Source organism: Gambusia affinis, linkage group LG03 (assembly GCF_019740435.1).
Source record: "Gambusia affinis linkage group LG03, SWU_Gaff_1.0, whole genome shotgun sequence".
NCBI classification, from domain to species: Eukaryota; Metazoa; Chordata; class Actinopteri; order Cyprinodontiformes; family Poeciliidae; genus Gambusia; species Gambusia affinis.
The window spans coordinates 6,577,072-6,604,719 of NC_057870.1; the positions used below are offsets into that span (position 1 = coordinate 6,577,072).

The 27,648-nt window shown below is 41.7% G+C and overlaps 1 protein-coding gene across 10 annotated transcripts in view; it reads right to left on the bottom strand.

The window, feature by feature from the left end:
- The window catches only part of fbrsl1 (fibrosin-like 1), a 348,347-nt gene that overhangs the window by 113,023 nt on the left and 207,676 nt on the right, over positions 1 to 27,648 (bottom strand). For 9 of the 10 annotated variants that reach the window (XM_044112685.1, XM_044112683.1, XM_044112688.1 and 6 more), the window contains 2 exons: positions 21,765 to 21,794; positions 1,736 to 1,765 (listed from right to left, as the gene is read on the bottom strand). In XM_044112685.1, the coding sequence (XP_043968620.1) occupies positions 1,736 to 1,765; positions 21,765 to 21,794 (60 nt within the window). The remainder of the gene's footprint in view (positions 1 to 1,735; positions 1,766 to 21,764; positions 21,795 to 27,648) is intronic. The other variant, XM_044112686.1, reaches the window with a different exon arrangement.

Below are 27,648 nucleotides of genomic sequence, written 5' to 3' on the forward strand. Positions count from 1 at the left end.
AGGTGTTGAATGTTCACTGACAGACACATTTGTCGGGACCTCTGGTAAATTTGAAAAAAAGCCTTAAATTAAATTCATCTTTAATTGCAGTGCTATAACCTCATACAGAAAAATAGTGGGGAAAAAAAAAATCAATCTTTACTTTGAGAGGATTTATTTAGTAGAGAAAAATGTTGAGAAATAGTTTTGCAGTTGTTGTTAAGACCAGCACTTTAAATAAAGTGAGAGGGATCTTTGAGCAAGTGGCATTTTCTCCATGGTTACTTACATTGGCGTCTTCCTAATCTCACTTATAAAGCATGTGAATGTTAATCTTTTTGTTTACGACAAATCCGCTGACACTACTTACAATTGACAGCTGCTATCCACTGCTGTCTTCTTTCCCCATCAAAAGGTTTACGGTAAAACAAAACGATTGGTTTTGCATCCTTTACTGTTCAGCCAGTCGCGCAGCAACCTATCACCATTTCTACAGTGAAATTATCTAAATAGCAGCGGCTACAAACCGTCTGTTGTTTGAAAAGCTTTACTGGAATTCACGTGTCCGAATGTTGTTTAAGCCCCCGCCATGGTAGAGTGGGCTGCTCTCTGAAGAGCGTGACGTCACATGTTAATGGTCAATACCGAGAGATTTCAGAGAATCGGGTTGTCTAAAAGTAACATGATGGTGGCATCGACTGACGCTCCTGTGCGGTTATGGCCTGCCCAAGTTCCCACATTCCCACATATGTTCCTGCCCATATTCAAGCCTGTTTAGTGAGGAACAATCTACCAATGGACACACAACCACCTTGGCTAGAACCGCACCAAACATTCACCAGATAGAGTGAGACTTGACAACAGAGAGGGGGGCTTTAGTCCAATCTGGCGAAGCACTATGGAGATTTACATTTGTGATTGCTGGCATGTAGATAGAGCCCAGTGGTTGTCACGGAGACTTGCAGATCCCCAAAGACCAACTCTTTGCTGTGCTTCTCTAACAGTGAACTTTGTATATCATTTAAACTCCTTTAAATCCTGTACACTGTGCATGGTGGCAAAGAAAATAGAGGTTTTACTGCAGCCATGTTTCAAAAGAAATTATTGGTGCTGCCAATAATTGTGCCATCAGTACACCAGAGATTTTCACATATTTTTTAAAAACTTTTTTCCACCAGGGGGTCTTTTGTGGGCTCTAGTGTCCCTTATTTGAAAGTAGGCTGACAGGAAAGGGGGGAAGACATGCGGCAAACGTCGGCCGGGTCCAGGAATCGAACCCGCGACGGCCGTGTCGAGGACTGAAGGCCTCCAAATGTGGGTCGCGCTATCCCCTACGCCACCACAGCATGCCCATTTTCACACATTTTTAGATGTAAAATTTGTTTGTGTCTGCAATGGCATGTCTCATAGAGACGCAAAGTTTTACTGATATCACACATGCTGCTATGCTAGATGCTGTACGATTCAAGATTTTTCTAAATTACTCCAAAAAACAAAACAAAACAGTGTTTTTACACAAAACACAAAATAAATTTCATTCTGTGACTCGTTTTGCTGACGTTTTTAATCTCTGCAAGATGAAAAATAATCAACAGAGGCTGTGGTTCTTTGTGGCTCTGTTTTTTTCACTCCACACCTTCTGACTACCTCCTCTCTCTCTCTCTGTCTCTCTCTAGATGGGAGCTTTAATTTTGTTATTCACAACTCCCAGTCACTTCATGTGGCGTGTGAATAAACACAGGAAAAGCAGCCTTACCTTGTCGTCAATGTCACTTTCGCTGTCACACTGTAACAGAAAACAGACAAACACGGGGAAATGTTAGGAATTATTCATTCGGCTCCCCCACGTAGCATGATCATTGCAGATGTTATTTTTGTGTGCCACCTTTTATTCACTGTCAGCTCTCAGAGCAAACAGCACAGGATGAAGACGGAAAGGAGAGCGTGTTAGTCAAAGAGAGAGGTTTTTTTTTTTTCCCCCTCAAAGTTTCAAAAGAAGCGCACAGACGCACAGAAAGCCATTCTGGTGTTTTTGTTGCAAATTCAATGCTGGAAGTTTGCAAAAGATGAGAAAACGAATACTGCGACACACAGTTCTATTATAAAGAGCCCTGTTCGGTAATTATGCATTCAGCTGCAGCTTGTCATTTAGCCCTTTAAGTGTGCTTTAAAATTGGACGATAGGATCTCAAGGACACAGGTTCTTTGAATTCTCACTGCGCCTATTAAGTGTGGTATTTCAAATCTGCGTTGTGACGAGCCCGCCTTTAATTCCTATGTCAGACTTTTACAAGGGTAAACAAAGAGAATAACAAGAAAGGATGTTTTCTGATATGTGCGTTGAATAGCGTGGCAGAGGGCCAAATCACTTTCTGTTCACCCTGGAAGTGAAGTGGTTTGTCTCCGACGCTGAAATTTTTTATTTTTTATTTTTTCATAAGTCATTTTGCTTCTAAGGCTCGTGACAATTAGGCTCAGAGGTGTTGTGAGGACAAAAATCCAAGACCTTGCCGATAATGGGGGGCACTGCTTTTCATTTCAGGTATGCTCACAGACAGGAATGTCTCTTTTCAGCAAATGAATACGTTCAAAAAGACTTGCACAAATGCTGTTAATTACTCTGAGGACGTTAAGGTGAAGTTAATGACAATAAAGGTAAAAGTTGAAATCTGAATCCATCTCATTTCTATCAGTTGCTGTGTTTCTATTACAAATATGCACAAGACCTTTTGTTGTATGTTCTAAGATGTTTTGCTTATTTTGAAAAAAACAAACAAAAAACAACAACTTAATTTTGCCATTGTGATGTTTCCCTTAAAAAGGACATGCAATTAAAGTCAAGTGTGATTAAGTTTAAAAGTGATGGATGTAAACACTTACATGAGATATATTAATACTTCAGCCACAGCACTAGTCTATCAGAGCAGATATCTGCGTTTTATTGAGGCGTTGGAGCCACAGGTATGGCTATGTGACATTTTGAGGAACTTTTACTTCAAGATTGTACAGACGAGCTATGGTTTCAAGGCTTCTGAATGACTACTTACTTCTGATGAAGTGGAGTTAGCATTTAGAATTTTTATCTTGAGCTATAGCTAGGTAGCTGGGTGAGGGTTATCCCAGTAAAAACCAACTCCTTGTTTTACGCTTTGCTTCGTGAAGCACAGCAGAGGGAGACCCTCTGGACGCCCGGCTATACAGAGCGACTGCTTCCTGGAGGCGTGGATTCTTTTGAAATTTAACATTTTACCCAATTGCTAATGTTTGGCCGTGGCGCTATGAAGCTTACCGGAAACAACCATCCTCCACTGAGAAGAGAGAAGTGCCAATCTGAATGCTAATCTGTAAATGATGATTTGGAGGCGTAGCCAACACGGACTGAACGGCTTCGTTCATTTCCTCCGCTGCCATTGCCAAAACTACAGGCGGACTACATCTCTAAAACAGAAAATCGACGCCATCGTTCACAACTTCACAAATTCCAGTTTGCTCAACTTTTCGGCCAATGAAAACGCAGCTACTCATTTGCAGCTTTCACTCGTGACCCCTTCCCCCTGAGACGGTAGGTGGTGAAGCCGTGAAAACAGGACTGGTGGAACCGCGGGGCTGTCCCACTGGACCCCACAGCAGGATGCACAAGGGGCAAGGGCGATTGAAGCGAAGAGCCACAACGAGCGAGCGGAGTGGTCCCCGGCGCAAATCGGCCTTCAATCTGTCAATGAAGTCGCTGCCACAACATCCTTACGTGGAGCCTTTTCATTTTGTTTGACTCCCTGTCTGGGCTGGGCACAATGAGGAAAGACCCGGGTCAATGGAGGCACAGCAGCCTTTTGTTGTGAGCGTGGTGGGTCCAAATGTATAATTAAGTAACGAGAGTAATCAGAGCAAGGACTCGGTGGCCAGGATCCCTCAAGAGGTGATAATGGAAGCATGTATGTGTGGATAACCGCGCAAGCATGATTCCTCCTACTGTTCTGAGACAGCAGGCGTCCATGCTGCGACGGGGCTTCAATGGGGAAAAAGAACAATGCCTCTCAGCCTGTTAGGAGGGTTAATGCTGGGGCTTACCTTACTAACTCAAGCATAAACACTCAAAGAAGGTCCCGGTTCTTTTTTCCACACGCAAACAAGCATTATTCTTGCTAATGTGAATTGCGGTTTTTGTTAACATACTGGCACTGCGTCTACAGAAGAAAAACTATCGGATACATTATTGGTCAGCTTTAATCAGGCCTTTATATATGCCGTGGCTTGTGAAAGTACCCATATTTCTTGAGCCTTGTCACTTTTTTGTCACCTTTTGCTATGCCTTTGCTTCCATTTTACAAACACGCACTACTATGTTTAGTTTTCTAACAGAATACATTCAAGTTTGTGAATCTAAGGTGACAAAATGTTTTAAAAAAGTAGGCATTCATACCCCTTAAATTTTACACAAGTTTATGCTGCTGACCTGTTGACCTTTTGCCTCCCTTTTAATAACATTTTTCTTTATTTTAACACTAACTTTCATTTGCAGATCTTGCAGGAATGATCTTGGGTTTCGCTTTTTTTTCTTTCTTTTTTTTTTTTAATCAAACTGAATAAAGAAATGCATCAGTGAGGACCTGTGCCAAACTACATCTATGTGTTCTGTAGCTGTAATAAATATTGTATAATTTCATCAAATCTTAGCATAACATGATTAAATTTTATATTAAGACGATATTGCACTTGAACACACTTCAGCAGAACTCAAACAAACCTAAATTTATATTTTCACAGACAAAGCTTCTTTGATAGAAGTTTAAAGTTTTCTACTATTTAAATAATAGTAAGTATTCATCAGGGCTTGTCAGAAACAGGAAATATGGTCAATTTGACATAATAGCACACAGAAAAATTGCCCAATTTTTAATAAGTAACTACTTCCGTGATTCTTTTGTGAAAAGAATTATGATTTATTGTGACAACAATAATCTCTAATTGGTGAAAAACTGAAAATGTGACTGGATTGTTACTTTATTTTGCCAGACTTTTATTATGTTTCCAATGTTGGTTTCATAAAAGCTCAATTAACATAAATCTAATTTAATCCATATCGACAGTGTGGTTAAATTCAATTATTGTGTACTGCTTAGCGGCGCAGTGCAGAAGCACCACTTCTTGTAACTGGTGCACTCAAGTAGCCTCTGCTGTGATGTTTTTCTTTTTACACTGCAGAAACTCAAAATCTTAGCAAGTAACATCGGTTTAGTTTCTAGTGCAAGTATCTTAATACAAAACTACTTAGAAGTTAATTTTCAGCCAGAAATAAGAGTTTGTTTCAAGTCAATAATTCATTAATATTGATGAAAAAGTTCTAGTCCCATTGGCAGATTTTTTCCATTTATAACAAAAAAAAATATTCTGTTGTGAGAAAATCTGAGTATGGAAATAGTACTTTTTCCATCAATATTAAGGGATTATTGATTTAAAATAAGCTTTAAGTTTAGTTTAAACTTAGTTTGGTGTTATTACGTGTACTAAGAAATTTGCAATAGAAACTGGACCAAAAATACTTGGTAAGATTTTGTGTCCTTGCAGTGCACAGCAATGTTGTTGTTTGTTGGGCTCTGACTTTACTGTATACAGTGACAGATGTGTTGTAAAAAAAAAAATATACGATATAAAATTTATTTTTTTAAAGACTTTTTGCTGTCATTTTTATTGGTACTGAAATAAAGATCAGAGATTAAGGTTTCCCAGGATGCACACATTTGGAAAAATAATGGACAAAAACATTTAGTACTTGTATGCTCATATTCCCTTTTCTGAAAATTCACAAACATTTCTACTAATTTTGACTCACATTATCAGACTGTAATAGAAAAACCCCTTTATAGTTGGTGCTGTATTCCAGTTAAGTCCAAATTTAAATCTTCTATTTGTCTCAACCTGCTACGGTATTTTAGAGAACAACAGGGATATTTTTCTATTTCGATCTATACGTGCAGCCCAAAAACAAAGCAAATAATAAAAAATACAAATAAAAAAAAGAGAGCGAGAATGGATGAAATCTTGTATCCTCAGGAAATCAGTGGTAACGTATTCTCGGCATGCAGCTAAGAGGATGACTTCCATCTCACAGCGGTCGTGGGCTCCACTCTATTACAAAAGGACAAGCGTAAACCGTAGGTGATGGAGATGAACAACTGGCTCTGTCTATTCCCCAGGTGCGTGCTTCTCCTTGTTGCTGCAGCGGTAGCCATGACACTAGAGACGAGGCCTCGTCAGGCTGGAGCAGGCGAGGAGGAAAAATAATATCAAAAGAGCACAGCGTGGTGCTTATCCTTTTACAAGAAGCATGCACTGAGCAGAGCGTAGAGGGGAATACTAGCTCAGACAGGGACGGAGACACAGCACTACGCAGCGGGAGGGGAGGGGGAAGGCAGGTGGAACGAGGGAAGCTAAACACTAAGCACAGGCAGGGGGGGGGGAGAGGGGATGCTACAGAGATGAAGGGAAGTGAGGATGGATGTAATGTTCCAGCAATTTTGTCGGTACTGTGTGTGATTGCCCTGTTGGGCTATTTCACTTAGGCAAGTCGAAGGAAGGAATACAACAAAAGCGGAAAATTGTGACCGTAGACGCAAAACGAGACTGTCATTTAACATCCGGGACATCGTTAAGTATCATCTCCAGGACAGTAGTTTTAACAAATGCTTTATGAAAAAAAGGCGACTTATGAAAATGCAAAGTTGTCCAAGTGGACATAGAAAAGTGCTGTTCACCAAACTGCCAGACGGAAACCAAGACGCTTGTGGGTGTTTATCTTAAAAATATATATGTATATGTATATTATTCTTATCATTGCACTGCAAAGAGTCTTTTGATATGATATTATAATTGTGATGCATTGTGCAGCCCCAGCGCATCTATAAGTAAACTGGAACTGTGACGCCTTACGATCGCCAGGCATTTGGTGCGTTATTAGGTTTGAAAGCATCACCTTCAGTCCTCCAAACGTTTTTGTCATTATGCTCAACCAGCTCTGTCACTAGTAGAGTTTCCTTTACAAATGTACACAAATTTTTTGGGGGGGTTTCTACTAATGTCAACAAAACACTATTATGGAATTGCAGTGTTTCCATTGAATGAGAAATGCAACTAAAATCCGCAGTGACTAAGCTTGTTTACGTGTTGAATCATTAAGATTCATGATGGGGTGACTTACAAGACATATACTGTATATTTCAGTCACAGCACTAACGCTCATCATCAGACAAGATGTCAGCAACTTGTTCAGGTGTTGGAGAGTTAAGCCTCCTATACTTGGGAGTGGCTACATAATTTTGCGCCGTTTTGGGGAAATTGTAGCCAGAGATTTTAGAGAAGAGACAACAAACTCACGTTCTGATGAACGCTGCCATGCTGAGACCTCAGGTGGAGCTAGCTGCACATTCTCCAAGGAGGCCAGCGTCTACAAATAAGTGCCTTGTTGCTGTATGCAAACTAGCATGATGCAAACAAAAAGTAATTCCACTTTGCAGTAAACCCAACTCCTTCCGGCGTAAAAGCACGTACGTTGAATAACTGTTTTTTTTTGTTTGTTTTTTTTCCGTTTTTCCCTTGAGCAAGTTCATTTTCGTCGTTCCAATATGTACAATTTTATGGTCAATGGAAACCCAGCCATCAACTCCTCTGACCATACAGATAAAATATTCCTCTGGAACGAATTCGGCTTGTCCATGTGAGAAACTGAAACTTTTAGCCAAATTTTGAGGAGTAGATTGTGGTGCTGGTACTTGTGTCACAGATTAACACGTGTGTCTGTGTAAATGTCGTAATTTTATGTGGATCGGAGGCATTAAATTTAATCTTTATAAATGAAGCAAAAGCCCAAAATGAAAGTGTCCTTCATGCTGATGGTGAGTTTGTACAAACCTCTGTCCAGCAATATTCCAACACTCAGACAGGCCTTGCTAAGCAAATCCTTTTCCCTTTCATCCACCCAGTTCACCACGTCCTCTGCAGGGCCTCCTCTCCTCCCAACGTGCACCGACATTTACACAGCTTTCAACACTTCACACACACCCTATTTATTCCAGCCAGCGGCCCCGGCGTGAGCAAGGCCGCGACCTGGGCCGTCCCCGACGACGACCCCGTGGCTCAGCCCTGAAACACGGCAGAACCGAGGAAGCCAAGGAGAAAACGCAACCCGAAATCAGACGGACGGATGGATGCCTGCGTTTTCAGGCTGGGGAGAAAAAAATAAACGCATTCCGTCCCCGAGCGCATTAAAATGACAGAGCAAATTAATCACACGGCCCCATTCGTCACTGTCAGAGCAGACGATGCCATGGTCAGCCGTGGTTCTGCCTCAGAGATACAGAGCAGGGGTGGGGTGGGAGGCAACCAAAGAGGAACTTGTCTGGTTAAGTAAATACTGGCAGGGCGTCAACAACTGTCATCCTGAATGCTGATCGCAACCCTGTACTTGCTTTGTATTTTTTCTCTCTCTCTTTTTTTTTGGATTCTCTTCTTGCATTTCCCGCAGCTAGAGCTTCCAGAGCTCCTGGCATTTATTTGTCCCTTTCTGTTTGTTGCAATAGAAGTTATAGACAAAAGGATCCAAAACAGAGGAGGAGATCATATGCAAACGATTGTTTAAGTGGCAATTTGTGATGAATTCCTTGCGGCCTTAAGCTTTAAGGTGTAGTATGTGACGTGGGAAGAAGAGGCGTAAAAAAAAAAAAAAGAAGCTAAGGTTATTATGGATCAATTCAAATAACAGCGCAGATGTTGGGATGATTTGTTTTACTTCTGACAGCTGCCGGCTCACTCTACTATTCAAGTGAATAACAACGCAAAAAACGTCCGATTGGCTTCAAATGCAGAAGATGTTTCCACTGAGATACCGTAGATGGTAAAAAAAAGAAGAGTTTTGACAAACCCCAACCTCCTGGAGTGAGAGCCCACCGAGGGGGTAATGGTCCTTTTAGATAGTTGAGGACCAAAGAAGTGTCAGATACGGGTTGAACACCAACAATTTTCTCCTGCAATTTCCCTCCTGCAGATGCTGGGATGAGGTGTGGGGTGTAGTGGGGTGTGTGAGACCTGTGGCTGTTCGGATGGGGGCGTGGATACAGAACCTCAAATCCATCCGTGGACGTGCTGTCAAGTGTGTGGAGCGTCGACGACACATCAGGAAGTTTCAATTATCTCGTGCAAAGACGCAAACGTTGCCCTTTTCACTTACGGAGCCTGAAAAACTACGGCACAAGATGCAATGTTAAAACCGCAAATTTCAATGGATTCTATTGGAATTAAAAAAAAAATATTTAATTTTTTTTTATGATAAACCATCACAGTAAGAAAAATTGACTTTCAAAATGTCATGCCAATAAGTATTTTGTGCTATTTGTTTTTGTATTCAGCCAACCTGATTTAATACTTTGATGAACCACATTTTTTTGAGATGCAGTCATATTTATTATTAAATTTCAGTTTGTGTTCTGATGAGGATTGTTTGCATGATTAAAAGTACTTTTTGTAAATAAGGTTCTAAACGGCATTTCACCTTTTTTATTAAAGAGGCATTGTTAACTGCTTGGGGAAAAAAAATTTTATTTATTATAAATTCTGAAGCATTTCTTTTGTGTAGGTCTCTCACATACAATAGCATGGTTATAACAGGGTGAAAGTTAAAAAGTTTGTTGGGTGTGAAGACTTTTTCCAGTTGCTTTCTTAAGTTGTGCTGGAATATTTCATCAGATTCAGACTTGACTGGATAAAAAAATGACACAAACAGAGAAAACAAATCAAACATGTTCAAGTTTTGTAGTTTAGCTGGCGATGTGGCGCTAACTGAAGTGCATTCAAGTCAAATTAAAAACGACAACATCTGTCCAGTGAATTCTCTTGAACCCTCTGGATGCATGTGAGAGAAGCTCCCAGCACAGCGATCTGGTCACAGGATCAAATATATACAGCCATTTGACACTTGACCTCCCCGACGGGCCTGAATGGGAAGTCAGCTGATTACTCAGGGTCAACCTGGGAGTCCTGGATTAGGAAAGTATTGATCGCAGAGAAGATGCAAGGTCTGCGGGGAATGAGCTTGGAAGAAAAAGCTCTGCCGGGCAGAAATGATATCGACCGGGAAGCCTAGACAGGCTCTAACGCAAAACCATATTTGAGCTCAGGACTTTGGACTTGGCTGTGCAAACAGAGAGGGCTGCGGCGAAAAAAAGAAAAAGGAAAAGCCTCTTTTTATGGAGGGGGGGCTATTGGGAGAAGACAGAGAGCGAATGAGAGAGTGGAGGGGGATTGAAGTAGACAAGTTCAGGGCTCTTTGCATTAGACAGACACAGCAGCCGCCTCTGGTCTAGAGCTGACACACTTCAGGGAAGAGTCAGCAGGGGTCATGTAAATCAAGACAGGGCGAGGAGAGATATAGTCCTGACCTGGGGCCAAACTAAGCAGATTTTTAACATTACCCAGAGTCCATGTAAACAGCACTGAGACCTGGCACTGCTTCACTTCACTTCCATGCAAAGTATTTGGAGAAGTCCTGGAGGAAGTCAGTGGGGTTGGGAGGAGGGAGCGGACTGCAGAGCTGCAGGATTTGGACAGATTGATGGTGATAGCAGTGCGGACTTGAAGAGCAATCCCCCTCCTTTACTAAATCAAATGACCGGCTTGTCCTCTCCAAATCCCTCAAACCTTTGCTTTCAGCAAAATCCCGGCGGGGAGTGACAGAACTGGCGGAGCGGCTAGTGTGATGCTTGGAGTAGTTTGGTGAGGGGGGAAAAAAACAGACAGTAATGGCAGATGTATGAGCAAATGGGGAGCATTTATTCAGCTCAGAGAGAAAGGACTGCCAAAAAACCTGACGGGACGGGGAATACACAACTGCGCTATGAATACATTGGAGGAAGAAAAATGGGCAAAAGGATGAGAGAGACTGGAAGAAATAAGAAACCCACTTTTTTTCATAAGCTCTCCTACTTCCTCTGGCCTCTTGTTTGTGTGACCATAGCTGGTTTGCTATCTCAACTTTAGTGTTTGGCATATACAGACACACGCCAACACACATTGGTATCTTTACTAATATTATGACTTTGTATTGACATTCATTCATTTTAATAACTGAATTAATACCTAACCAAGACATTTTCTGCAACCCTGGTAAGTACGACTCTTCCTAACACAAACCTTAACCAAAACCTAATTCTCATCATACCTGTTAACTCTGACCCTAAACAAGTGGGTCCACTGTACTCGGACTGGGCTTTAGTGCCAATTAGACACATCGGTCTTCAGAAGGTTAGTAAATATACCAGAAATGATTCCAAAGAGGCTAGCTCGACAAGTACACGCACACACACACGCATAAAGTATGACTTTCTGCCTTCACAAAGGCTTTGCATTGACTTCCATTCATTTTTCATTCTTTTCTGTAGCCCTATAGTCCTAACCTTTCCCCTAAATCCAACCTAAACTCATTTAACTGAACCTAAACTAAACTCCTAATACTAAAACAACACTTTCTTTTATGGGGTCCAGACTTTGGTCCTCATAAGGAGCAGTCGGTCCCCACAACATAGTACACAATAGGAAAATGTTTCTTGCAATGAAAGAAATACAAGACACACATATAAAATACTTATTTCCTTTGCATTGACTTCCATTCATTTTTCACTGATTTCCATAGTCTAACAATAAAACCCCATTTACTCCTTAGTCTTAAGCCTAACCACTGGGCCCAAAAACAGCACTTTTTCTTCTGGTGCCTCGACTTTGGGCCCCATAAAGAGCAGCGAGTCCTCACATAGTAGCATATGTTGGCGAAACAGGCTTCATAAGGTCAGAAATCCTAAAACACACCCAACACACGCAGACTACCGAGCACCGCGCTGTGTTTTGACGTGGCCCCGGGCCCGGTGCTGCTGAGCTGCGGTGGGAGACACTGGGCATTGGAAATTTAAGTCAGGGCCTAGGAGAAATTAGATGAGGAGGCAAGGAAATGGGATGTTGACTTGAACTGGCCCCGGGGGCAGCTGAGAGTCTCCCTGTGCAGCTCCGCTGGCTCCCTGACAGTTTGATGGAGCGAGTGGAGGCTTCCCTGCGGCCCGGGCCGCCGTCTCTAACACTGATGTAGCTCAGTGAGGAACAGATTGAGCCTCCAGGCGTTGCTCTGTTCTACTCTCCTTCTTTCTCTCCGTCTCACTCCATGCTGCTACTGCTAACTCTCTCTCCCCCACTAATCCAGTCAAGCCAACATGCAGAGACATTGAAGCGCAGCACATTTGCATATGCGGGATTTCTTCGCACCAAATCAAATGTTTAACACGAATAGAAAACATCTAGAGATGTACACAGATGAAGAAGTAAGTCTGGAACGCTCTTTCTGTCTCTTCCTTCCGACAGTACCGTGATGAGCCCTACAGATGCTGTTGACTGAGCTCTGGCCGAGGCACAGGGGAAGGAGGAGTAGAGGGAGGTTTGATGGAGGAAGAGGCAGAACGAGTAGAGTCAGGGGGGCTGGCAGGCCACAGTGATAATGAAAAGATTCTGGCGGTAGCCCACTGCGGGCTGGTCATGAGAAGCTTGTGCTGCCGGGGGGCTCTGCTGCTAATTTCAGGGGGCAGCCAAGTGTTTCACGCTAGACTTGTCATCAGGCCAGAGGGGGCATTCATACAGGGTGACAGCAATTGCGAGAGCGGGTAAAGAGTTTGGGGAGGTGGGGGTGATGCAGAGGGCAAAAGCTTTGGCTACCCTTGCCCCTCCCCGGTTCCTCCTCTTCACTCTTTGCAATGATCAAACGCTCTTACAGACGGGGTGCAGAATTACAAATGAGTTTCTGTGGGCAATGGCTGGAACTGGAATCAGCTAATCTCCGAGCTCCGCTCGCTCCGTAGGTGGCCATGAGGGCCACAGCTTGTCCTCTCACCGGGACCTTCTGGATGCACACCGATTTGAATATTATGGTTGATTTGAGAGTATTTGTTTTTTTGTAAAATTGTGGCTCTTTCCATAAGAACTACAATTTACAGCACTTTACTCCTGCCCAATCAACATTAAGCATAATAGACAGATATTTTAAATAATAATAATAATAATAATAATGGCGTATCGCGGTGGCCTTAGTTGTAACCGCAGGCGCCACAGGTTCAACTCCTGGCCAGATGAGTCTTGCTGCATGCATTTCCCGTCTTTCATTGTCTACTTTCCGGTCTGACATTTATTAAATAAAGGCCACAAGAGGCATAAAAACTTTTTAAAAACAAATAATCAACTGAAGAAACTTTGCTGCAATATGCTCAGCCTATCTGCTGAAGTATTGCTGTCTCTCGCTCTGTTGCAGCCTTTCAAATGGCCTCCTATACCTTTAAAGATTGCTCTCACTGCATTTCAAACACCTCACTGATGATGAAAGTGACTTTCAGTCTTCTTAAGTAAGTAGCAACAACCACACCAAGGAGTGTTGATTTTGAGTTTACGACCAGGACAGATCTACCTTATCAAACATGACTTGTATTCATTGGGGACATCTGAGCTGCTGCAACATATTTTGCATTGAGATGGTATTTTAGGGTTGAATGTCTTCGGTGATTAGTTAACTAAATTTAGTGCAACTACAGTCAACTACAGTTTTTTTCTGGTGTTCCATCAGATTGTTTCTTGAAGCAAAAATGAAACCCCAGTGAGCCAAGAGAATCAGATCTTTTGTCCAACGTTGATATTTGCGGATGTTGCTTGTGCGTCAGATTCACAGCCGTACCAGAAACACAAGCATCCAAAAGTTCCGAAGAAGAAAAGTGATTAATTGCATTAACATTTTCATAATGTATATAATCAATTAATCAAAATTCATATGTTAATGTTAAAGCCCTAATTACAGTGCTTGAATCTTGCTAACATAGCATGTTAGTTGGTGTTCCTTTGTGCCACATCTTGGCACAAAGAAATTTCCCTACATGCGAAGTGCAATTTAGGTTTATAGTAGGTACATGTACTGATAAAAACTAAACAAACAACATGAACATCATAATCATTAATCACGGTTAATCATTGGATACTGGACAAAGTAAAATTGCAGAGTGTTAAGAATATTTGGATACATAGTACGGATTGGAAGTTCCAGAAACTTGATGCTAACAGCTAGCACACTCTCCTTCCAACACAAAGAAACCCTTGGCTGTAGTTGTGACATCAGGAGTAAAGAGCAAGAGTTTTGCAAATGTGCAAGAGGGATGGTGTCTGTACTGATAGCTTGGCGGTAGATGGAAAAGGCTGGAAGGTTCGGAAACTCTTTGTCACATAAAGGAGGATGCAAGAGAAGGGAAGACAGTCAAAGAGAGACAGAGCGATGTCGAAGGGGAGGAGAGAGGGGAGAGAGGGAGGCAGGCACATTGCACACTTCAGGCTGTGAATAATTTAAAGGAGCACTGGGGAGACGAGACGAAGATGAACACAAAACACTGGCAGCGTTTGACCCAGAGCTGTAGCTACATCAGTGCACATCAGAGAAAAGAGAAAGAGAGAGAGCGTTCTCCTTTCTATGTCTTTCCTGTCTTTTGCTCTTCATCTGCCTCCCTCTGTGTCAGAGAGGATACAGCTGTACACTGTTCTTGTTCTACCTCACATTCTATGAAGCTCAACAGAACGGCTGACAACTCTGTTTCATGAGAACCTTGTTCCCCTCCCTGCCAGGGGCATACACAGCGCCTTGCAAAAAGTATGTTCACCCTTTGAACTTGTTCAGGTTTCGATGCTTTTCAGCCACTGACCTCACTGCGTTGTTTATGTGAGGGAACAATTCACGAAAAGTGAAAAGCGCCACTCCTATCCTTTGAAGACGTGACTGACCAACTAAATGGAAATGCGGAGCTGCAGTGTTCCACAGCTCAAGTAGATGTATAGTCACAGTCCAGAATAGGGTTATAATATGGATTAAAAAACTATCACAATATAAGCATTTTTTGTTGATAGATAGATAATTATTGATTAGGGTTTTTTTGTTTTAAATATCTGAAATACTGCCAATCCGGCAACATGACCTTTTCTCTTTTGTCCAGTTTTCACTCCATGCTGTTGTTTTTTTTTATTTTTTATTTTGAAGCAGTTATGAGGCATGGTGGCAAAACCTGAAACTGCTGCTGCACATGTTCCTCAGCAGGTAGTTGCTAGGTAACCAAAGAGAGAGTGGTTGATTCCACCAACCTTGCTTAGCTTAGCTTTCCTTTGTCTCTATCTTCCAGAATCCTGTGCGGTTCTGGACTGTAGTTCAGTGAAACCGCTGAAAATTCTATCAGATGTATTATCTATTGATATTGATCGTGTGTCTGCCACGGTATATATTGTTATTGATTTATTTCCCAGCCATAGTCCAGTCCTTAATTCACCTGAGTCTTTGCAAGACTTTACAGCTGTTTCGTTCATAGATGTTCTCTGTCCAATCTGAGCTGAGCTTTTTTGCCAAGACGAATCCAACAGACCTGCAGCTGGAAATGCAATTAAACGTGGCTCCACAAAATAACAGACCCTTCAACATGCGTACATGTTTCTGAAAACTCTCAAAAACCATAAAACATTTCACTTCCCCTTTAAAATTTACTACATGTTGCTCCATCACATAATCTCCGACTAAAATACAATCAAGTTTGTATTTGTGACCACAAACACTTTGAACAAGTAATCCACTTGAATAGTTTGGTTTAAATGAAATGCGTTTCAAAGGAATCTCACATTGTGGGCACCTGGACATATTTTAGCCATCATTAGGTGTAAGACGGCAGCAGAAGCAGCAGCACTGTGAACAGGAAGTACTGCAAATTGCAGGTAGCAGCTGTAAATAAAGAGCTGCCCTACAGTTAGGCTACGAGGGGTTAAGCCGAGCTCGCTCACGCCACCTTTATCAAGCAGTCATGAATCACCTAACCTCCTGAAGAGTGGACCCGCGTGTGCCATGAAAGGTCTGCTGGACATCTGTGCAGGGAGTGGCAACTGGGCGGACGGAGGGCGGTCTGAGCAACTCAAGAGGGAGGGGCGATTTATTACTGCAATTAAGGTGCCGTGGGAATAGCAAAGCTGAAGTTGCATGTGAAATATGACAGATATTTATAAACATTAAGTATCTTGCAAGTTAAAAAAAGGAGATGGCACATAAACAGAGCCAGATTTGATCCTTCTGTCTCTCTCTCTCTCCCTCCCTCACTGACTGCTGCTCAGTCTGTGTAGCTGATATTAATGGGACATCCCTTGTTTGTAAATGTGCCAAGTTGTGAGCACCACTGCGGGCTGTCTATTATAGCAGGCCTCTGGGGCAGCTATTCCATATGGTGCCACATATGGCACTCAGCAGCATCAATTAATGTTGTTATAATACTGATTTTTATGAGCCAGAGCTTAACTTCTTTCCTGTTTATTCGACGCTTATATCTCCTGCGTTTTGCCGCCCCTCCCCTCCTACCGTCACCGAGTCTTTGATTCTTCAGACCGCAGAACCCCCCTTTTCATGAAACGCTCAAGAATCTGCCATCTGAGTGGAGCGAGGGAAAGCTGAGCCAAATTCTGAAGGCTTCAAGCTAGCTTTTGAAGACAAAAGCTAGCTTGAAGAAAAGTGTTGCTTCTCCAAGACTTAAAATGTACAGTGAACCCCGGGATAAAATCCAGGAGTAGTTGGGAAGCCCTCTGAAAATGCATAGAATTGTCCATTTTAATACTTCACGCACAAATTACACCTTAATATGCATTAATACACAGAGGGGAGACTGTCTTAGCACAACTGAAGAAGCTAACATTCATGGTATTCCTCTACTATTTCCCCTATGGCTTTGGCCAATGAGCGGTAAGGAAAATGAATGGAGGTATTGGATTGGCTGCTTTGCAAACACTAAACAATAGCATGTCATATCACAATATTTTAGCCACGCTCTATCAAAAAGCCATAAATAGAAGAATTTTCCGTTAATAATTAGAAGTTACTAATTAAAAAGGTTACAACTCACCAATAAAAATTGGTGAGTTTTGTGAATCTGTGAAAAACTCCCACATCATTAGTTTATGATGAGTTAGTACAGTAGCTGGTCATTTATTTTTGCCACTGCCAGAATTTACCTATCTTTAGGAAAATCGAGAAGAACAGAAAGATGAGAATCTGATAAGCCTTATACTAAAAACTGAAACATTCCCTGGTTTTCTCACTTTGTACCTTGAATCACACAGTAGACTTTAGTGGCCAACTTATCAGGAACAATGCCTTTTACACTCTTAGAAAGAATGCAAAATATTTACTTGATAGCGTAAGTTTGACAAACATTGTTAATGATGCAGAACCTGCAGAAATACTTGTCCCTCAACAACTTGGTAATTTCATATCCAACTGGAGTTTCTACACTGACCTTTGTCGTATTAACAACCAGCTGGGGAATGTTTTGCAGCCTCTATGACAACTTATACTTCATGAATTTACTTTTTCAAAGAAAAGCTAACTGATACGCTAGCTCAGTTAAGGTGTGAGACAATGTGGGAATTAAAATTGCAAAGAAGGGTTCAAAATGGCAAGAAGCAGGTATGAAACAGGTAAGTAGGCAAACCGACCAACCATAATCGTCCTTATTTTTACTATTTCTGAACGTCTATCGCCAAATGCTGCCTTACCAGGAACTAGCTCAGGTCATATTAGGCCACAATGTGTTATATTAGGCCTGTATTCATGCACAATGCAATAAGCAAATGGATGAGAGAACAGAATCTAAGGGGCCCTTTTTGTTCCCCCCAGTGCCTTTGGTGGTGGATCTGACAGGACGGGGGGAAACAAGAGCACGGCGAAAAGCCCCGCTTAAAAAGCTCCCAGAAACACCATCCTTGTCAGCGGTGTCACAATTAGAGACGAGATCACTGGCACTTCCCGGCAAGAAATATCTCACCGCCGCTCCTCAATGGAACGCTTTCGTTTGACGAACGCCCCTCAAAGCCCGGGGTTTTTAAAACGTTTCGGATGGCTAATCACTCTCAGGATGAAAGGCCCCGGCATGTTCGTTTGTGTCGGCGCGGGGGAGCTTCCCTTGCCGTTTCGCTCGCTCTGATTCTGATTGTTTTTGTTCGCTTTCTTTTTCTTTTTTTCTTTTGTGTTGCAGCAGGCAGAGGGAGGCGAGGCAGGAGAGCTGGCAGGCAGCGCCGTTTGAAGGTGCAGTCAGACCCGAGCGCAGGCCCGATGCTTTGTAGTGATATTTCCAGCAGCACAATCTCATTACTTTTTGACGTGGGAGATGCATGCAGGGGCGGCTTGTCATTTCATGCTGTCAAAAGTTCTACAGGGGATGGGGTGGGGGGGAACTGGGGCGGCAGCGAAACTTCAATGACCTGGTTCATCAAGGATGAATATATTAAATCGAATATCATAGATAAAGCCCAAATGAGCGCTGTTATCAGAGATGTTTGTAAACCTTATGTCTGGTCCGTGGGGTATTGACGGATCCTTGTCTCTCGTCCGTAAGACTGTAACAACGTCTCATCTTCCAAACTGCTTTACTGTATGCCCAGTTGGGTGGATTAATTTAGAATAGAAAAAAAAAGACCTAATGGCAGCATCATTCACCTTTCAAAAGGAGAGGACAGCTCCTGCATAGTTTCACATGAGAGAAGCGCTGACAGTTCCCCCCTCAGGAAAACGCCTGGGGTTTGTCCCATGACGTTGATTTCACGCGGACTCCTTTCAATGCCGAGAGAGAAATTAGCTCTGTGTGAGACGCTGCCTGGCACCGACTGAAGCGGCTGGTTACCATGCAAACCCCAGCCTGTTGCTGGGGCGACTGTCCTGAAGTGTTTCCTGGGTAATTTTTGAGGTCACTGGTTTGTGCACGCCTATGTGCTGCAGATGGGCCCACCCTCACTCAGGGCCCGGCGGGAGCTCTTTCATTAGCCCAGTGAATGGCCTTATTCATCCCCTTCGCCCCAATTGGTCACGCTGAGTCTCTGCAGAGGGCCCAGGACAAACTTTTCTCCCTGATCTTCCACGCACCACCCACCTTAGTCAGGCTTTACTTTTGTTCAGGGTGGATGGGGGGAGTGGAGATGTGGTGGCTGAAGCTCCAGGGACTCACAAAACAAAAGTGATGAACTACTCAGTGTATGTAAAGTGTGATTGACATACTAGCTTTATTTTTTCCCAATCAAAGTTGCATTATGTAATTTTTATTTAAAAAAAAAGTATTTGTTACATATTTGTTAAAACTGTCAGTATGGTATAGGATAGACAATCTGTGAAAAGAAATTGAGCTCATCTGCCTTCTCCAAGTACTACTTTTGCTAGCTAAAGACAGACAGACCTCGATTAGAAACAACCAATCAGATTCATGAGGAGGGGCTTAGCATCATCAATCACCCTCAGGTATGTACTGCTTACACCCTCTCCATTGCTCTCCTCTATGGTGCAACTTCTTCCTGATAGCAGAGTTTGCCAGGATTGCTAAGGCTAGTTAGCATGGTTACAGATGATGGAAAATAAACAGCTTTCCACATGTTGTTTTTCTGTCATTAGCACATTGAGCTGCTCATACATGAGCATGCTTGACAGCACTAAGAACCTCCCCCTGGCTCTGATTGGCTGTATTTGACCATGTGCAGTGGATTTCTTGAAATGGCAATTATAGTAGCTCAGGGAGGAGGTGGAGGAGATCCATCTTTCCACAAGTTTTCTGTCTCATAACATGTCACAAAATGGTGACAGTTTTAACAATTATGTAAATAAAATATATTTTTTTTAACTAAAAGTTACATACTGCTGTTTTAAAGAATTAATAAAAAATAAGGAAATTGAACACAATTCACATCAAGACAGTTATAGGGTAATAAAGTAAACTCCGTAAATTTGTTAATCTGACCTAAGGTGTTGGCTGGGGGTCCTGATCACAGTATCTATCGGGTTAGTACAGGTGCACTGATACATCAGTCGATTGACAAATTGGCCCCAATTTCCTTAATTTTAGGAGATGTGCAATCAGCCGATACTTAAATGGTAAACTGATTTTATCCACCAACATTTTTTGCCTCCGCAAAAGTCTTGAAATTAGCAGATGTCCCCGTTGTTGCCAAGTTGGTGACTTTGACACAACATTCTCTACTTTACAGACAAAAAAAAATCAGTTTCGACCAAAATCGAAATTGGCAGGTCAAACTTTTTAAATCTCATGATCGGCCAGAAAACTGCATTTGGTGCACTCCTGCTGATTACTTGATGAAACTCGACTATTGATTGATACCTGTTATTGGTTTACTGTCTGTCATAACAACACCTAACAACACATGCAGTTCCGTTTTTCAGGGGAAATTCTTTAACAAACTTCATCTTTGCATGCACTCCTTGTAGAACTGCATCCCAGTTGGTGTGCATTATTTTGTGTAGTTAATCGGCGTGTTACAGAGAGTATCTACCCATTTCCTTCTTTGTGATGATGTTTACAGTGAGAGAGACGAGACGGGGGTCCATGTCTGGTTTTAGATGTGCCACAGGTACAAAAGTGCAGACTGGAATGACAATTTATTATATTTTACCTCTTTAAAAACAAAGACCTAAGACATAATAATGTTTTAGCTGACCTATTGTAAGAACATAGCAACCTTCCTTATCTAGCTAACCCTGGCTTGGAGCAGCATGTTGAGGCTGAACTCCAGAGAGCAACTATGACTGTCTGTTCGTTGTCTAGAAAAGCAAGGAGAGGCTGGATGGAAAAATAAAAATCATGCTGCCTTGTTTTTCAAACAAACACAGAGTTAATTTGATGAAGTCTCTTAAAGAATAAAGTATTAGACCATGTTCCATATTATTATGCAAATTGGATTTAACCTCTAGAACCCCACCGTGGGTCCAGCTGCCTGACTGTATAGATGGGATTGTGTGTCAGGGCTCTTTGAATGACTATAATTAATTTCAGAGAGCTGGTTGATTAGTTTGTCTGTTGAGCTCAATTAAAGAAAATCTATTGAAGAAGGATGTTCCACATTATTAAGCAGGCCACAGGTTTCAAGCAACATGGGAAAGAGAAAGGATCTCTGCTGACGGAAATCATCAGATAGTGTAGTGCTGTATGATAAGATATGAAAACATTAGATATTTAACAAAAACTGAAGCGTTTTCATACTGTGAAGAGATTTGTGGCTGATTCAACACAGATTTGTAAACTGAAACAAAATCTACCTGGTGCTTACATTTTTTGCTCAAGCGTGTGTCAATAAAAATCCATAGAACTATTTTAGTTGGAGTATTTTTGCTCCCAATTCCAGAAATTAAAGGTATGTTTTTTTTAAAAGCAATCATTTCGCCAAAGTAAAGTTTCAAGAACCTTATTTTTATCTCAGTGTCATTAAAAAAAAAGCAACACATAAAAAAAACTCAGGCAGAGTTATTTCATTGCTGTTTCCACTCAGGCCATTGAGTTGCCTCGGTAGCTGCAGTTCATAGATATTCTAGACGGTTCTTTACAGCCTGCCTCTTTTTGGCACTTAAGTAACTCTCAGGTCTAGCCTGGTGAGAAGTGACTAATTGTCTTGAGTTGTTAGTGTGCTGGGAATGGGGACCCACTTCAGTCGGTGACAGGGTGCACAATAATTTTGTTTTAACCGTCCCTCCTTACCCCTCTCTCTCCACCCCCGTCCTCCCCCCCTCCCCCACCTCCCTCTCTCTCTCTCTCTCTCTCTCTCTCATTCTCCATCTTGCAGCAGATTTTGCCCCTGTGCTTCTCAAGCTACTGAGCTGTAAAATTGACTGGACAGCAGGCAGTATACAGAATGAGACCTGGCATCATGGACACACTAACCTTGTGGAGGGCCACTGCTGCTGGCTGCACCTAAAGAGATGGAGACAGAATGTCAGCCATATTAGACTGAGAAAGGTTCAACGAGGAAGAAGGAGAGACCAGAGGGAGACAGACACGGAGAGACATATTGTTTCTTCATGACAGAACAATATGGCAACTTGGCAAAAGCAAATCTAAATCAATATGAGGTGGGCATAGGCTCTACACACAGATAGAAAAAGGATGGAAACCGCACGAAGAAAAAAGTGGAAGCATTAGAACAAACCTTAGCTACAGCATCACGGTCAACATGTTGATACTTTCCGTCTTTGTATTACTCAAAACTTATCATCACTGACAAAATGTAGATGTTACCATCAAATAGGTAGGGACACGTACCAGGACAGCTAAACGTATCACAGCAAGGCTGCTTCGTTTTAAAATAATTTAAAAGAGGTTAATAAATGTTTCCAGAGGTCAATAAAGGTCAACCAGCCAGTCTACGTTCACAAAATCAATGGTGTCATTTGTGCTGTTAAAAATTTTAAAAACAACATTTCCAGAGGTCACCAGAGATAACCTTGATAAAAAATTTATTGTGCTATGTTTGTGTAGCTTAAAATTTGTTAGCACAGCTTATTGATATCAAAACAATATGGCACCTTTGCAAAAGTAAATTTGCTTCACTTTGCAAAAGTGGGGGCTAGGTGGATTGGTTGACCTTTGATGACCTCTTTGAATATTTATTAATAACTTTAAAATGATAGCGGCACAAGCAAAACTTTTTGATGTGCAAACATTTGACACCAACGTTTGATTTGAATGGGTGAAAGGTGCAACTTTACTCAGGTTGCTTTGGAGGATGCAGGGTCTAAAAGAAAAGATTGTCAGTTTGGGGACATTTTTGAGTTTATGTAATATTCTGCATTTTCCACAGAAGACAAATGGAAACTGCTTTGACCTGCTTGTAATGCTAATATGCTAACATGTCAACTGTGTGTGTGAAGAGAGGAGTTTTAGAAGATATACTTAGTAATCAGTATGACGTTGCCTCTGCCCTTCATGGAAATATTTAAAGAACGCTACAAATAAAACACTCTGAAAGTAGCTTGTTTGGCGTTCTCAAGGAAATAGCTGGAATTGGCTGGAAATGGCGGCGGAACAAAGCTTTTCAAAAAACTGAGATCGGAAATCAGCCCCGAATTCTCTGATTGGTGCATCTCCGGCATGAAGGTGGTTCCTGTATCAGTGAGGATCTCACCTCCCCTGTAATGAATTCAGCTCGTACCACCAGTCCTGGAACAAATCTGAGCAATCAATTACTATGAATCACAAATAGACTGGCTGCGGTTTAGATGTGAACAAATGGCGCTTCGGTCTCTTACAGATGATATTAGTGCTCTGAGCTTCTTTCTCTCCGCAAGAGATTAAGCAGGTTTGTACTCTCTCAGGCGGCCAAGCGCTCCCTCCCTCGTCCCCCCTCTACACAACGCCCCCGCCCCTCCAGGGTGCTGCACTATCATTTGCAGGAAAATTACTTCAGTAATGAAGAATCCAGGCCCATAAATCCTTGTGGCCTCACCTTCCTTTGCTGCCCAAGTCTCGCTGAAGAGCTAGTAAAAATTCCCTTTAAAAAATTCATAGCGCAATTTTGCTCAAATCCCTCCCAGCAAGCACAATTATGGAACTTTCATCTCAATTGATTTATGTCTTGGGTAAAGAGATGAGAGGTGGAGGGGGGGGCATCACTCAATGTGTGTGTGTTGGGGGGTGGGGGGTGGAAAGCAAGGTTACGGGTTTGGAGAGAGGAAAATAACAAGTGGTAAATCATTGTTTTTAAACCGGAAGGTGTAGAGACCTTTGTCAATTTCTCTGGATGTTTGTTGTACTGCAGGTGATGGCGAAATACACCGAGTACAGAGGAGGAGGAGGAAGAGGCAAGGCAAGCATTTGAAAGTAGAAGTAAAACAGCAGAAAGAGGGAAAGGGGGTGAGAGAGAGGAGAGAGAGGGAGAGAGCGACGAGGGCAAAAAGCAGTATTACACTTGATTAATAACACTAATCAAATTATACAGTGTTCCACTGTGCCCTGAAATCTGGGGCCATAATGTCCTCTAATAGCGAGGTTCATGGAGCTAAACTTCAGAGGGAAAACACAGCGCTGACTGCTGCACGCCTTAATGAAGGCAGTAAAACATCCATTTCCAGAAGCCATGAAATGAAAGGCGAGATTGTAGATGTGCACCCAGTGGCTCCCTGACTGCATAAATAAATAAATAAATAAATAAATGAATACAAAAAAATATAAGAGAACAAAATAAAACCCCCACAGAAGACAGCTTAAGAGACAGGCAGAGAGATGCTTTACTGTCTTGGAGAGAGAAATGACGAGAGAATAAAATACACGTGGAGTTAAAGGGTAACGCCAACAACAAGGAAACATGAAATAAAAAAGCAGAAAGAGAGAAAGAAAAAGGCTGATGAAGCGGAGACAGAGAGGCAGGTTGGCAGATACTCACAGGGCTTCATTTCCAGAGAAGTCCTCCTCTGGCATGAAGACAGTCATTTGTGTCTGCTGATTATGGATGAGCTCGGTTGCTTTACTGTGTCTGTTATACTTAGTGCTGCTGAAAGCAGCCACAATTCATCACTATTTAGCTGCTGATGCACCTAACCACACCATCCTCCCCCTCATCTATATCAATACCTTTCCATTAGAGAATCCCATTGTCCACTCAGGCATGCATTGTGTTGATCCATCTTTCCCTGCACATCTCCAGTTGTCCACCCATTCATGTGAGCAATCGCCCAGACATTCATTCATACATCCCTCCGGCTGTTTGTCCATCCGTTGTTACACACATTTATCTACGTATGCAGAGACTCCTCGATCATTTGTTCACACATCTATCAGTACCCTCAGTCAGTGAAAGTAAACCATGGACATGGTATCTGACCTTTGCACCATGCTAGCTGCTGGTATGCTAGCTTTAGCTTATCCAAACCTATTGCTATTGCTAGTTTAATGCTACAAAAGCACCGGTAGCAAAAGGGTTCAATGCTATTTATAGTAATTCAGCTTCAATGCTTTGATTCAATACAAGATGATATAGTTCCACACAATAAAACATGGTAAAGCAAAGGAAAGATAACAAATAGCAAAAATAACAGAAAAAAAATTCAAAATTCTCTTACTGCCTTTTATGGTGATATATTCTTTTCACATGATTTCCTAAAACTATTTTCTAAATCTCTTGCATTTTTGTAACCATTTAAAACTTTAGTTTAGCTTGACACTAGGGCTGAAATGATTAATTGAAAAATTCAAATACTTTGATTACTGAATATCCTGGAGGGAAATGATCTGCCCCGTAATAAGCACTTTGTGGTCAGGTCAGAAGTTTTGTGTGTTGCAGGACAAAACTCTTTCCGCTAACACCTACACTGTTGACGCTGTTGTTATTTCTGTAGCTATTTCTAGCTATGGAGAGAGAAGTGCCCAGAAAACATCAGGAACTGTGGAGACGTTTTAAACTACGCGGCGCTTTGTGATCACATAGCTTGAGGAAAATAGCATTGCTCCACTCCGAGAAAAGCAGTGGAAGAAGAGCCCTTTGTGATCTTATTCACAAAACAAATAACAAAAGCAATTGTATTTTACTGATACAAACATTAAAATCTAGCGGATCTCAATTTTACCCAAAGACAACATTTCAAACTTCACTTCCCACTTCTTTTCTTGTCAGATGCCTCAAAAATGTAAAGAATTAATCACAAAGTATAGAGCGGTGTGTAGATCTACGTGTTTCAAGATTACTGCTAGAAATTGCATTTAATCAACTAAATTGCACAAGTTAAAAACAATCAAATCAGTTTTAGCATCTTGAGTTAAGTAAACACTACTTCATTGTCCTTTGGGCAAGAATTCATCAAGAGAGCTGACAGGGGGAAGAAAAGAGAGAGAAAAGAATAACAACAACAAAGCTGAGAAAACACAGATTGCTATTGTTATTATTATCATAATTACAGTTGTGCTTATCATGCAAGCAGCCTCAATCAGGATGAAATACAGTTTCATTTGATGAAGCTTCCTGTTTTGACTGGCTGGAGTTCCAGAACCGCACACTTGGCTGGCGTGCCAAAAACTCAATCAAGCACAATTACTTAGCCATCAGATAGAAATGTAATTGATTTGAAAGCTGACATGAGATATAACTACATTACAGTAAGGGCACAGCGGGGAGGCTCCTCGGGGACAGGGCCTACGGGGAGCTCATTACCGCCAAGCTTTGAATTATTGAGTGCTAAGGCTGTGACATTGAGGAATGGAGGCGGGCGATTGGCTGCAACAACTCGGCAAGTGTTTATCTCAACTTACAGCAATCTAAGACGTCTGATGGAGTCATCTCCCGGTGCATGAATATTGCAGAGGATGAAGTTGTAACCCTTTATAATTGAAAGGGTTCAGACCAAGATGAAGTCCAGGGTGCACGTCGCGTCTGTTCTTTCACTTCTCTTGTCGTCGTAACGACCGGAGCCAAACAAAACACGGAGTCCCATCCAGCGGCAGGGCACTTCCACGGAAACAACGCACTCAGTCCTTGGGTCCCGTGTTGAGTGGATGTCTTTAAGTTGTCAATCCCTTATGTGGGAACATCAAGTTGTACTCACGGGTTGGCAGCTCGCTGAGTCGGCAAAGAATGAGGCTTTGAAAGGTTCTACTTTCACGTAGGTTCTTATTTTTGCGTTTGCTAGGCTTACTAGGTTTGTAGTAAGGGCTGAATGACTTCATATTTTTTAAAGGCGAGGTCAACAGGTCAACATGTCGCTGTGAGGTCATAGAAACGCAAGAGGAAATGCTTTGTTAGTTATATTTACAGCCAGTCAGCACAACAAATGTTGCAGGACGATAATTTGCATTACCGCTTCGGTAAGTTATTTCATATTTTTATACACTTCAAAGTACCTGAAGAATTCACCTAGCCATTGTAGAGGAAAGAACTGACTAGTTTGTAGTTGGCAGCATAAGAAAAAGTATTCATGGCATGCTAAGTTCACATTTTGTCACATTAAACACACAAAGGTCAGTGTGTTATCAGTGGGATTAATATCATGGACCGGCGCAAAGTAACCCAGCTGAGATGCAAAACTTTCAAAAATATTATCAAAATCAAGAAATTTGCATTCAGCTCCCCTTATATGTGTTAAGATAAAGGGATACTGTGTTAAGTATTTAATATATAAATATAAGTATATTTATTATACTTATATTTAGTGTAAGTAAATAAGTATACTGAATAAGTAGCTAAATAAATTCAATTGTAGCTACTTAGTTTTAGAAGTCAATTAATAAAATAAACTCCATTTATGTTGTTTGATTGTAATGTAAATGCAGCTGTTCTGTGAAGGCAAAAAAGAATCACAAAGACAAAAACACTGAGTTATTTGGGAACAAATGGGCAAAAAAACCTTCTATAGTTTTGCACTTGTAAAGACTGACTTTTAGCTTTTAGCTGCAACAGCAGCAGAAAGTAGTTCCACAAAATATTTACTCAGAGGCGCTTAATAGGAATGCATCCCAGACAGATTTAGGATCATTTTTGAAAGCCGTGCCACATTTCCCTTCCCCTCTAATCACGTCCTGCTTTCTCCCATAAAATCTCAATAAAACACATAAATCTGTAGCGGTGATGAGAAAAAGTTCGCCAGTACAAATACTTCTGCAAAGCATACGGCATACGTATTATTTTTGAAGTCGTTTGCCAACAGCCATATCCTTTTAATACTTTTCTCAATTTGTGCTCTATGCAGCTTTCTAGATACAAAGAGCTTAAATTAGGTGAAAACCTCCCTTGAGACAGAGAGGGTTGAAGAAATATATCTGCCTGACCCCGATTAGCAGACTA